Source organism: Pipistrellus hanaki, assembly GCF_964339955.1.
Source record: "Pipistrellus hanaki genome assembly, chromosome: 7".
Lineage (NCBI taxonomy): Eukaryota > Metazoa > Chordata > Mammalia > Chiroptera > Vespertilionidae > Pipistrellus > Pipistrellus hanaki.
The window spans coordinates 5,363,281-5,376,700 of NC_140509.1; the positions used below are offsets into that span (position 1 = coordinate 5,363,281).

At 50.4% G+C, this 13,420-nt stretch overlaps 1 protein-coding gene across 4 annotated transcripts; it reads right to left on the reverse strand.

Moving 5' to 3' along the window:
- Positions 1-62: 62 nt before the first annotated feature.
- SMIM29 (small integral membrane protein 29) lies at positions 63-2,340 on the reverse strand. Of its 4 annotated transcripts, none has more exons than XM_084890014.1 (5): positions 2,203-2,340; positions 1,096-1,276; positions 902-927; positions 542-608; positions 63-441 (listed from the first exon to the last, which is right to left on the reverse strand). In XM_084890014.1, the coding sequence occupies exons 2-5, from the start codon at positions 1,204-1,206 to the stop codon at positions 376-378; spliced, it is 270 nt and encodes an 89-aa protein (XP_084746140.1). In that variant the 5' UTR covers positions 1,207-1,276; positions 2,203-2,340; the 3' UTR covers positions 63-375. The 4 variants fall into 4 exon arrangements, with proteins under 4 accessions (XP_084746140.1, XP_084746141.1, XP_084746138.1 ...); XM_084890015.1 differs by having other exon boundaries at positions 542-647; positions 1,156-1,276; positions 2,203-2,339; XM_084890012.1 differs by having other exon boundaries at positions 542-647; positions 2,203-2,339.
- Positions 2,341-13,420: the final 11,080 nt, after the last annotated feature.

Genomic DNA, 13,420 nt, shown 5'->3' on the forward strand with positions numbered 1-13,420 from the left:
TGTAGCTGCCATGCCCAGCTCTTCAGGGCGGAGGCAGGATGGAACGCTGTCACCTCCAGAGGTAATTTAAAGCCCTTGAAATCACCTCTAGCCACAAAACATTTTATTTACAAAGTATGTATACTGAAGACTATACATCAGGCCCTGTCACCATGGAAAGCTCCCAAGCCAAGTCAGGGGCCTAAAGGGGCCCACAGAGGGCAGGGCTCTGTCCACCCCCAGCGGGAGAAACCCCTGCTGCCTGGGAGCAGGCTCAGCCCAAGCACGTGGGGTGGGGTGGGTGGGTGGGTGGGCGGAGTGGAGACCCAGTGCCCGGGGGCCTGGGTGAGCAGGTGGGAGGGGAAGCGGCAGGACCCCATGGCTCTGAAGATGGTGTCAGGTCTTGACATCCAGCAGGGGCATCCGCTTGTGCTGGTAGCCACTCTGCCAGCCGTGCACCACCTGTGGGGGGCACAGCTCAGGCCCCTGCAAGAGGCCTTGCTGCTCGGCCCCCAGGGGAGGGCTGAGGGCAGAGCAGGCCGCTCTGCCGGCTCTGCCTTACCTTCATGTCTCCCATGTCAGACAGGAGCTCCTGCTCAGCCTCGTGCAGCTCCTCGGCGGGGTCGTAGCTGTACATGGGGAGCAGGTGATGGCGAAGCCTGTCCACCCTGGGGAGCAGGCGAGGGGGCTCAGCCACGCCCCCCAACATCTGACCGCCCTGCCTCCACCCCCAGGCTCAGGACAAAGGGCCTCTCCCCAGCGGGTAAGCTGAGCCTGGGCAGGAGAACCTGACAATGGGGTGCAGGGGCTTCAGGCTTGTGTCAGGATGGCTGAGAGCCATCTTACATGTGTGCGGAGAGCGCTAGTCCCCTGAGGGAATTTAAGCCCGATGTGGGGCGGTGCTGGGGGCAGGGACACTCACCGCTTTTTCTTCTGGACATACATTACCTGTAACAGAGACAGCGCTGTGGAGGCTGGGCGGCCTGGACAGCCCACCCACCCCCACAGCCACTGCAGGGCAGCTCGCCAGGCTGTGCTCAGACAACCAGACCCCCCCACCCTCCCGGCCCTGGCCAGCAAAGGTGCGGTGTATGTGTGAACGAGGGGGCTCCTTACCACAGCCACCACCACCCCGACCAGGGTGATGAGGAAGAAAGGCCCCAGCACATAGCCCACCATAGAGTCGCTGTTGGCCTGGGGGGCGCTGGGCACCGTGGTGTTACTCATGACATCGGCAGCTGGAGGACCGTGCGGTCAGCATGGGCAGTGCCTCGGGAGGGCGCCTCCACCGGGCTCCCTGGGGAGGAGGAAGGGAGATCAGTGCAGCCCCCGGAGCCGTCCCCAAGAGCCGGTGATACATGAAATCTTGGGCCAGGCCCGGGGTTCTCCCTGTACCCTAACCTTCCAACGACTCTCAGCAAATCCTGGGTGCAAAGGGGCACCCAGAGACTTAGTTCTGCCCAGCTCCAATCCCCAAATCAGGGCGCGGCTCAGCTCAGGTGCAGGCCAAACACTTGCAATTCTAAACTGGGGAAAGGTCAGATACAGGTCCCCAGCTTCTGCCCAACCTCCTGGGGGCTCGGCTGCCAGCACCTATGCGGTGAAGCAAAATGGGGAAACCAGGTGAAAATGCGAGGGCCCTGCACTGTAGCCCGGGGGATGAGGTAGGCACAGTGGAAGGAGCCCGTCTCAGTCCTGATCCAATCCCCACACTCCAGGCTACAGTATAGGCTGTGTGTGTCCCTGTCCCTGTGTCACTCCAGACACACAGCCTGGACATTCTCTTTCCCGTGTCTCCGGCCCGGCTGGACACAAGTTGCATCTGAGGTGAAGTCCCCTCCCTCTGGTCCCCACCCAGGACTCCGCCCAGGTCCCTACCCTCCTGGCCTGAGCTGACAAGTAGGAGAGGGGCAGCTCCCATTGACAGATGCAAGGAGACTGTCCTCGGGCGGCTGCCCACAGATGCCCCACGGCCCCTGACCCTGGTCCCCCGAGTCCGCACCCGATGGCAAGGTGTGAACCACCTGTCCCGGTGCTCGCGGGGTCAGGCTGCTTAGTCGGGGTGGGGAGAGTATCAGGCCGTTCCCAGGGCTGCGGGAGGCTCAGGCGGGGGAGGGAGGCTTGGAAAGAGCGTGGAGGGGCCCCGGCATCCTGGAACCCCGGAACCCCGAGGCGTGGACCGTGTCAGCGCTCCGCAGCCCATCCGCCCCGGCCATGCCTTACCTCCCGCCGCTGCAGCCCGGACAGGAACGCCCTCGCTTGGCTCCCGGGCCCCGGAAGAGGCCGGAGGCGCGTGATCAAAGGACCCTGGGAAGTGGGCGGAGCCCCGGGTTCGGAGCGCAGCCAATCCGGCGGCGCGAGGGCGGGGACGGCCCGGGCTGCAGGGCCACCCCGCGGCGGCAGGGGGCAGCCGCGGGCCGCGCAGGGGGGGAGAGCGGCGCGGAGGGCGGGCACGGCTTCCCGGCGTGCCCCTGGCGGCCTCGTGGAGCGCGGCGCCGGCACTCCGGTTCCCGGCGAGGCCGGGCGCCCTCGGGCCTCCTCCGTCAGGACCCAGGCCCGGAGCCGAGCCGCCTCTCGCGCTTCGCCCAGCGCTGGCCCTGGGGCCTCCCTCCCGGTGGCCCCGGCCGCCAGGCCTCCGCTAGCCCGCTGCGCCCTCCCGCCTGCGGCCGCGCGGAGGGAGAAGGGGCGGCAGGTCCGCTCTGAGCCGCAGCCCGGACCCCCCGCACGGCCGCGCCTCAGGCCTGAGGCCGGGACGCGGCTGGAGCGGTGTGAGCGCAGGCCCACCCCGCAGCCGGCGCCCCCCGCAGCCCGCGGTCCCCCGCAGCCGGCGGCCCCCGCAGCCGGACGGTAATGGTCAGGCCACCGGGGCGGGTGAGCCCCGGGTCCAGCTGCTTGTGCGCGGGCCGGCTGGGTCACAGCTCTCCGGCCTGGTCACTGACATGCCACCCGCCTGCCAGGTAAATCTGAATAGGATGGGCGGGTTTTTACCAATGCCGGCATTCTGGTTGGTATGCTGTAGTTTTGCCAAAGTTAGTATCGGGAGCCCCAGCCAGGTGGCTCAGTTGGTTAGAGCAGCGTCCTGTACCTCAAAAGGGTTGCCTGTTCGACCCCGCTCGGGGCGTGTAGGGGAGGCAACCCATCCATGTTTTTCTCCTTCCCCCTCCTCCCTCCAAAATCAATAAAAACATCCTTCAGTGAGGATTCTTTTTTTTTTTTCTTTTTTTTTTTTTCTTTTTTATCATTGGGAGAAGCTAGGCAAGGGGATCGCTACTATTTCTTACCACCACAGGGAGTCTACAGTTATTTCAAATGTGTGTGGTTTTGCACCAGACCCCCTTCCCCCCCCCATCATATACAATTGGGAAAACTCCAGACTGGCAGGTGATGGAAACCACCTGAGAACATAGAGGTTGATGCAGTTGAACCAGCCTGGGATCCTCCCCTTGGGTCCTCGGGTGCCACTATGGCCTGGGTCCCCCTATTTAAAATAAGGTGTTTTTTTTTTTATTGATCTCAGAGAGGAAGAGAGAGAAACATCAATGACACGAGGATCACTGGCCGGCTGTTCACCACCTGCCCTTCAGTGGGGATCTAGCCCACAGCCTGAGCATATGCCCCTGACCGGAATCAAACCCAGGACCCTCAGTCCACAGGCCAGCGCTCTGTCCACTGAGCTGAACCAGGCAGGCATGGGTCACCCTGTTTTTGCCAGGGGCTGCCAATGGCATGGACACGGTCTGATCTGACCTGTCTCCGAAGGTCCTTCCGGAGGAGGTTGGCTGATTCCGCTGAGAACCAGATTGCAGGCGGAGACTGGCCTCTGGCTGTGGTGGGACGCAGAGGGAAAGCAGTCATAGAGCCTGCGTTTGGAGGCTCCAGGGTCTCAGCCTTGTGAGTCTGAAGAGGAAGGAGACCATGCCGAGGGAGCAGCCCCCTCCCCAGGCAGACCTGCCTCCCGCTGCAAGGCACTGGGGATCCACTGATAGGTTTCACTTTTTAACTTATTTCCCCACAGTATTTGTTAATCGTTTACTTATCAAGAGACCTATTCCTCAGCTCAAATACCCCCGTCTCATAGTTCAGGAACACAGCTCGGTGACAAGCTTCCACGGGATTCAACCCAAAGAAATTCTTTGCATTCCAAGATCCCTTCGCACTCTGAAAGATGCCAGCCTTCTTCGTCTCCTCAGAACCTTCCCTGGGATTACAGTTCCCGTAGGAATCCACACGTGCCTTCTTTCTTGGTCCCCCCCCCCCCCAGCAAACTTACAGAAAGCTGCAACCCCGGGACGCTCCAGCAGTGTGCAGTCACGTTGAGGAAGGCCACACGGCTGAGGTTTGTGTCTGAGTACTGGGAGTACTGGCCCTGGCCCTGAGCTAGTTTGTCTAGGACAGTGGTCGGCAAACTCGGTCAACAGAGCCAAACAGCAACAGTACAACGATTGAAATTTCTTTGAGAGCCAAATTTTTTAAACTTCTTCTAACGCCACTTCTTCAAAATAGACTCGCCCAGGCTGTGGTATTTTGTGGAAGAGCTACACTCAAGGGGCCAAAGAGCCACATGTGGCTCGAGAGCCGCAGTTTGCCGACCACGGGCCTATGAAGTCAAGCAGTTCTTGACTTCAGGAAAAATTTCACACACCAGTCCAGGTGACTATGAGGGTATGTTAATTCAAACCGGGGACAAAGCCGGGACCGGTTTGGCTCAATGGATAGAACGTCGGCTTGGGGACTGAAGGGCCCCGGGTTCGATTCCGGTCAAGGGCATGTACCTTGGTTACGGGCATATCCCCAGTAGGGGGTGTGCAAGAGGCAGCTGATCAATGACTCTCTCTCATTGATGTTTCTCACTATCTCTCTCCCTTCCTCTGTACAAAAATCAATAAAATGTATTTTAATAAATAAATAAATAAATAAATAAATAAAACGGGGGACAGAGAGAAGTAGGAAGGGCTTAGGAGAGAAGAAGCCACAAGTGAGTTAGGCTGGGCTGCCCTAGCTCTCTGAGGGAGAGCACACACTGCATCCTTTGTCTGGAGCCTTTTCTCTCTTGCAGGCAGGAATCTCGGGAGGGTTACAGCAGAATATTCATCCATTTTCTAGGTGTGTGTTGTTGTTAATCCTCACCCAAGGAAATTGATTTTTAGAGAGAATGGAAGCGAGGGAGAGAAACAGAGAGAAACATCGATGTCCCATGTCAATGGGTTGCATGCCCACAAGTTGAGCCTGCAACCTAGATACGTGCCCTTGACCAGGATCAAATCTGGGAGTGACCCAGGATAGAGTATCAGTTCATGAGCTGACATTCTAGCCACTGAGCCGAATCAGCTAGGGCTCCAGTTGTGGGTTTTTTTGTTTTGTTTTGTTTACATTCACAGAATTTATTTAAAAACAAAGCCCCCTATAAGTGGACTACACAGTTCTAACCTGTGTTATTAAAGAGCCAACTGCACTTCAAAATAACAGTTTGTGCTGTTATTCAGAATTATTTCTTTTTAAAAAATCTTAATTGTGGGAAGTATTACATATGTCTCCCTATTTCCCCATTGACCCGCTCCAGCCCCCCCTTCCCACCACCCAGGCCCTTTCCAACCCACTGTCTGCATTCAGGGGCCTTGCATATCTGCATACAGGTTCTTTGGTTGATTACCTCCCACCCACCTTCCGCCTCCTTCCCCCTGAGATTCTGCACTCTGCTCCCTGCTTCCACATCTCTGGATCCACTCTGTTCATCAGTTTGTCTTGTTGATTAGATTCCACATCTGAGGAGACCATGTGATACTTGTCTCTCTCTGACTGGCTTATTTCACTTAGCACGATACTCTCCAGGTCCCTCCCTGCTGTCTCACAGGGTAAGAGATTCTTCTTTTTTACTGCTGCACAGTATCCCATGGTGTAAATGCACCACAGCTTTCTTATCCACTCCTCTACTGATGGGCATGCCGGCAGTTCCCACATCTCAGCTATTGTGAATTGTGCTGCTATGGACAATTCATACATTCTTTCTGGTTGGTATTTTGGGTTTCTTAGGATATATTCCTAGAAGTGGGATCACTGGGTCAAATGGCAGTTCCATATTTAATTTTTTGAGGAAACTCTATGCTATTTTCCGTAATGGCTGCATCAGTCTGTGTTCCTACCAGCAGTGTGCGAGGGTTCCATTTTCTCCGTATCCTGGTCAGCGCTTGTCCTTTGTGGATTTGTTGATGGTAGCCATTGTGACAGGTGTGAGGTGGTACCTCGTTGTTGTTCTGTTTTTTTAAAAATATATTCTATTGAATTTTTACAGAGAGGAAGGGAGAGAGATAGAGAGCCAGAAACGTCGATGAGAGAGAAACATCGACCAGCCACCTCCTGAACGTCTGGGGATGTGCCCGCAGCCAACGTACATGCCCTTGACCGGAACCGAACCCGGGACCTTTTAGTCCGCAGACCGACGCTCTACCACTGAGCCAAACCGATTTCGGCTCATTGTTGTTTTAATTTACATCTTTCTGATGAACAGTGACTTTCAGCATTTTATCATATGTCTCTTGGCCATCAGTGTATCCATTTTGGAGAAGTGTCTATTTTAGGTGCTTTGCCCATTTTTTAATCGGATTGCCTTCCTTTTGTTAAGTTGTATGAGTTCCTTATATATTTTGAATATTAACCCTTTATCAGATGTATCATTGCCAAATATGTTCTCTCATACAGTAGGATCCCTTTTAGTTTTGTTAATGGTTTCTTTTGCTGTGCAGAAGCTTTTTATTTTATTTTATTTTATAATTTTAATTGATTTTTTACAGAGAGGAAGGGAGAGGGATAGAGAGTCAGAAACATCGATGAGAGAGAAACATCGATCAGCCGCCTCCTGCATACCTCCCACTGGGGATGTGCCTGCAACCAAGGTACATGCCCTTGACTGGAATCAAACTCGGGACCCTTGAGTCCGCAGACCGACACATGATTTTGCTGCTTTTCTGGGCCTGGAACTGAAATACAACTGAGGTCTAGAAGTTATCTCTAGGGAGGTCACTTTCTATATTTGTTATAAATTGCTCTGCCAGTTTGTTCAGCTATTTGTCTCAGTTTCTCCATTTCACGTGTCCTGGATTACTGGTCTGTCTCAGAAGCCATGGTATTCATTCTCCTCAACTCCATATCCTTCTTCACTCAAGTGACAGGTTTTAGAACCCGGCCTCCTAGGCTGCCCACACAGCCAACCTTTGTCCTCATCCCTAGGGCTTCTAACCGTGCATCTTGAGGCTTAGTGGTCCTAAGAGCAGGCCTCGTGGTAACATTGGCTAGGCCAATGTGTGGAAAGGATTGGAGTCTCAGTATCAGAGACTTAGCATGTTTTTCTCCCTCACTCCTGGAACAGAACACTGTTTTGAGCTAGGCAGGGCAGGTGGGACAACCCCAGTTTACAAGTGAGTAAGCTGAGGCCTGAGCCGCGCTGACTTCCCGAGGATGAGGCAGACTGGACGACAGACGGGCCCTTCCTCCCGGACAGCTCTGTGTTGGCAGTTGCTCCAGGGCTGCTTGTGAGGCCTGGTTAGTTCCTGTGATGAAGTGGACTGTGGTAAGGTAAAGATGTATACTGTAAGCCCTAAAACAATTAGTAAAATAACAGTTATAGCTAATAAGCCAGCAAAAGAGAAATGAAAAATACTCAAGTGCCCTGGCTGGTTTGGCTTAGTGAATAGAGCGTTGGCCTGCGGACTGAGGGGTGCCAGGTTTGATTCCAGTAAGGGTGCATGCCCTGGTTGTGGGCTCTATCCCCAACTAGAGGAGTGCAGCGATCAGTGATTCTCATCATTGATGTTTCTATTTCCATCCCTCTCTGACAGCAATGAAAATATGTTTTAGCTGGTTTGGCTCAATGGATAGAGCATTGGCCTACAGACTGAAGGGTCCCAGGTTTGATTCTGGCTAATGGCACATGGCTGGGTTGTGGGCTCAATCCCCAGTAGGGAGCGTACAGGAGGCAGCCAATCAATGATTCTCATATCATTGATGTTTCTATCTTTCTCTAAAATCAATAAAATATATTAAAAAAAAAAAGACAGTCTCTTCAGTAAATGGTATTGGGAAAATTAGACAGGTACATGCAAAAAAGAAAGAAAAAAGAAACTAGTTAATCAATTTACACCATACACAAGAATAAACTCATAATAGATAAAATATTTAAATATAAGTTGTGAAACCATAAAAACTTGAGAAGAAAAACAGCAAAATCTCAGACATCTCTTGTAGCAATTTGTTTACAAATACATCTTATAGAATGCAGGAAAATAAGGAGAAAATAAACAAATGGACTACATTAAAGTATAAGCTTCTGCACAGCAAAAGAACCATCAATAAAATGAAAAGGAACTGTATGGGAGAACATATTTGGCAATTGATATATCCATTAAGGGGTTAATTTCCAAAATATATAAGGAACTCATGCAACTTAACATAATGAAGACAAACTATTTTAAAAATAGGCAAAGGACCTAAATAGACACTTCTCCAAAGGGGACATATGGCCAAGAGACATGAAAAAAATGCTCAAAGGCACTAATCATCTGAGAGATGGAGATTAATAATGGCAATGAGGTACCATCTCACACCTGTCAGAATGGTTACCATCAACAATTAAATATGGAACTGCCATTTGATCCAGTGATCCCGCTTCTAGGAATATGTCCTAAGAAACATGAATCACCAATCAGAAAGAATACAGTATATGCACCTCTATGTTCATAGCACAATTTACAATAGCTAAGATCTGGAAACCTAAGTGCCCATCAGCAGATGAGTGGATAAAAAAGCTGTAGCACATCTACACAATGCAATACTATGCAGCTGTTAAAAAGAAAGAACTCTTACCATTTGCAACAGCATGGATGGACCTGGAGAGTATTATGTAAGTGAAATAAGCTGGTTGGAGAAAGGTAAGTGTTACATGATCTCATATGTGGAATCTGATGAAAAAATAGACACAGAGACAGAAACATGGAACAGCCTGATGAATTTCAGAGGGAAGGTGTGTGGGGGGTGAGTAGTGATTAACTGAGGAATGTATATGCATAGCCATGGACAGACAGTAGAGTGGTGAGACCTGGGAATGGTGGGTGTGCGGTGGGGTGTTTCAATGGGAAAACAGAATATCTGGAATACTTTCAACAATAAAGATAAATTTTAAAAAATAGAAGATGCAAATATTGGGTCGGCAGCTAAGTAATTGCGGATTTTTTAAAGAAAATCAAAGGCAATTTTTTCATGGAACTAAATAACTTTATTCTGTAATGTATTGCCCATTTTGATCAATGACCTTTTGCCATCTTTCAGGCAGCATCATAATCCCACGTTCAAAAAACTTCTGGTTTTAATTAGCAAAAAACTGAATCAGGTACGATTTGACATCATCATCATTATTGAAATTTTTACCATTCAAGGAGTTTTGTAAAGATCGAAACAAAAAGTAATCAGATGGTGCAAGGTCAGGACTATATGGTGGATGTGGCAAAACATCCCAACCAAGCTCCATTAATTTTTGCCGAGTGACCAAAGATGTGTGTGGCCTTGCATTGTCATGATGGAATACAACACCTTTTCGATTTGTCAATTCAGGCCCCTTTTCTTCAACTGCATTGTTTAATTTCGTTAGTTGTTCAATGTAGACATCAGAATTGATCGTTCGGTTGGGTGGTAAGAGTTCAAAGTAGACAATTCCTTTGTAATCCCACCAAACTGATAACAAAACCTTCTTTTGATGAATATCAGCTTTTGATGTTGTTTGAGTTGGTTCACCTGGCCTGCTCCACGATCTTTTCCGCTTGATATTGTTGTAAACAACCCATTTTTCATCGCCAGTTATCAGTCGTTTTAAAAATGGATCATTTTCATTACGTTTCTTTAGCAAATTGCAGCTGCTAATGCGTTGCGTTAACTGTGATTCTTTCTGTTTGTGAGGAACCCATGTATCGAGTTTTTGAACATAGCTAAGTTGTTTTAAGTGATTTTCAATGCATGTATGTGATACATGAAGCTTCTCTGCAATCTCACGTGTTGTACTGTGACAGTCTGAATTGATTATTGCTTTGATTAGGGCGTCATCAACTTCAACTGGACGACCAGAGCGTTTTTCATCTTTGAGTGAAAAATCACCAGAACGAAATTTGGCAAACCAATTTTGACACTGCCGTTCTTTTAAGGCTTCGTCACCATAAACAGCACATAACTTTTTATGAGCTTGTGATGCGTTTTCCCTTTGCGGAAATAAAAAAGCAAAATATGACGAAAATGTTCCTTTTGATTTTCCATTTTTCAACGAACGCCAAACGAAAACTACAAAACAGATCAAAAAACTTTTTTTACTGATTAACAGCTGAATAGCCAACTATCAAATAACAAAATGTGTTTTACATTTGTACTACGTCTGCAAACTAAAAATTCAACTGAAGCCATATATGTGTGAAACCCGCAATTACTTAGCTGCCGACCCAATAACTAAAATCACAAACGAAGGCTGGCACATTACTGTTGACTTCACAGGAATTAAAGGGAGAATAAGAGAACACTGAATAACTATGGCAATGTGAGAATTTGGATGAAGTAAACAAATTCCTGAAAACACAAATTTTCAAAAGGGACTCAAGAAGAACTAGAACTCTTAACAAAACTATGGTAAGTAAGAAAACTGGACCAATGATCAAAAAGCCTCCCATACCCTGGCCAATTGCTTAGTTGGTTGACGTGTCACCCCATACACCAGAAGGTTACAGGTTTGATTCCCCATCGGGGCACCTACCAGAGGCAAGTGATCAAGGTCGGTCCCTCCCTCCATCCCTCCCTCCCTTCCTCATTCCTTCTCTCTCTCCTTTCCTTCCTCCCTCCCTCCCTCCCTCCCTCCCTCCCTCTCAAAAATCAATAAAAACATATCTAGTGAGGATTTTTTATTTTTAAAATATGTTTTATTGATTTTTTACAGAGAGAAAGGGAGAGGGCTAGAGAGCTAGAAACATTGACCAGCTGCCTCCTGCACACCCCCCACAGGGATGTGCCTGCAACCAAGGTACATGCCCTTGACCGGAATCAAACCTGGGACCTTTCAGTCCGCAGACCGAAGCTCTGTCCATTGAGCCAAACCGGTTTTGGCTAGTGAGGATTTTCTAAAAAAAAAAATCTCCCAACAGAAGTCCAGGACTGGGTGGCTTTATTAGCCAATTCTACCGAACATTTAAAGAGGCATTAACATCAATCCTATTCCACTCTTCCCAAAGAAGAGGAGGAAGAAGCAGAGGAGGAGTAGGAGGAGGCAGGTCAACCACTATGATGGAGCCGCCACCTCCGATGATTTTTAAAACGAGCTCTCAGCTGGGGCAGGTGTGCGCAGTGGCTGAGCTTCGGCTGGGCACCAAGGGGGTGCCTGCTGGATTCCTGGTCACAAACCCGGGTTGCGGGCTTGATCCCTGGTAAAGGAGGCGGCTGATGTTTTGCTTTCGCACTGATGTTTCTCTTTCCCCCAAAATCAATAAAAATTCCTTAAAAAATATTAGTTCTTCTAATCCCTTTAGGAAGGAGACTTTTCCTGGGCCTCCATGTCCTCCCCCGCAGTGGTGCTGACACAGGCGTGTGCGGGTGTCACACGTCGCCTGGCGCGAAGGCCTGGGACTCGGTGCACAGCAGTGTCATCTCCCCCTGATGCCCCGATACAGTCGTGCTCTGTTTAAAACCTCGCCGGCTTCCCAGTCACGCGGAGTAAAGTTCACACCGCCTGCCAAAGCTGCCTGACCCCAGCTGACCTTTCCCGCAGCCTCTCCTCACCCCCGCCCACCATGGCCATCGGCTCCAGCCCCAGCACATGCTGGCCCTCCGCCGCGCATGCCTTCATCCCGCTGGAGCCGCACGTGGGCCCTCAGCTTCTCCCGCTGCACTTGTCACCGCATTGTGATTATGTGTGTCTGTGTGACTACTTTTAACCATTTGTATGCCATAAGCATCTATAGATGCAAGCAATGGACCTTTTTAAATTAAATTCAAAATATCGTGGCAGGTAACTGGTGAATTTAGTGACTTAGCACAGCCCTGGGCATTCCGCTCAGCCACCCTGCGATCACACACTTCTTTGCTTCACACACGATTCAGTGCTGCAGAGTAGGTTTCCCCCACTGAACAGGCGGGAACAGGGGTGGTCTCTTGGACTAGATCACAGAGCTCGAGAGCTAAGCGGAGACCAGGTCTAATTCCGATGTTCACGCCTTCTATTATTGCAAGCGAGCAGCCTTTTTGAAAATGTTTTCATTTCAGCAAGCGGCTTTTGTGGGATGACTGTCCTTTCCTTTTCTGAATCCCTTACTCCATCCCCTTTCCATGGCCCCCTGCCTGAGCTCTCTCCAGCATTCCCTCTCGCCCCACCTTCTACAGCTCCCTCCTCAGCTGTCACCTCCCATTTCATGCCATCTGTCACCCCAGCCGGTGCCTGCGAGGCTTTGTCCTGGGTTCAGCACATAGAGCCCGGAGCCTCCTGGCTGCATCCTCAGAGGCTGAGATGTTAGCTGCGTGTCACATGACCAAGGAGATAAACCTTTCACACCCCAAACGTGTCTGAAACCAGAAAAAAACTCCATGGCTGAAGCACCAGGCTCTTGGGCATGGTGCCGGCCTCAGGAGCGGGTGGGAGCAGCCCGGCCTGAGAATGAGCACAGTTCTGCCAACTCCATATGGCGCAGAGGGACAGAGCTGCCGCCCAGCATGAGGGGGCCTAGCCAGTGCAATGCATGTAGCGCCATTTCCAGCCCTAGTTCCAGCAACATCACAGCTGCGCTGGTGGTCCCTGGGCTGTTTCTTGTCACCCATGCTCAAAGTTTGGGGACCTCTGTAGATTTCTCTCTAGCCACAGTCTTACCAGCTCCTGGGAGACTGGCTGCAGCAAGGTAACCCCAGCTTGCATGTACCCTCTGCAAGTGTAGTAAACCTGAGGGGCGCCTATAGAATGGCCCATTGTGATCTGACATGAACAAATGGAGAGTTTCTGGAACCTCAGCTCCCAAGCAGAGGTGGCTCTGTGGTGGCTTCCTGATAGCACTTGCATTGGCAGCATTCCTAAGCTCAAGCCTCATTACGCACCTAAATTTGGCAAAAGAAAGAAGTCTTTTGGCTCAGTGGATAGAGCATTGGTCTTCAATTTCAGTCAAGGGCACATGCCCAAGTTGTGGGCTCAATCCCAAGTAGGGGGCATGCAGAAGGCAGTCGATCAATGATTCTTACTCATCATTGATGTTTCTCTCCCTCTCCCTTCCTCTTTGAAATCAATAAAAATATCCTATCTAATAAAAGAGAAATATGCAAATTGGCCTTACATCTGCTACCCCCACCAACCAATAAGGAACAAGTATGCAAATTAACCCAATCAAGATGGCAGCAGGCATAGAGCTGGAGGGAGCAGGAGGCTTGGATTGCCCCCAGCAAT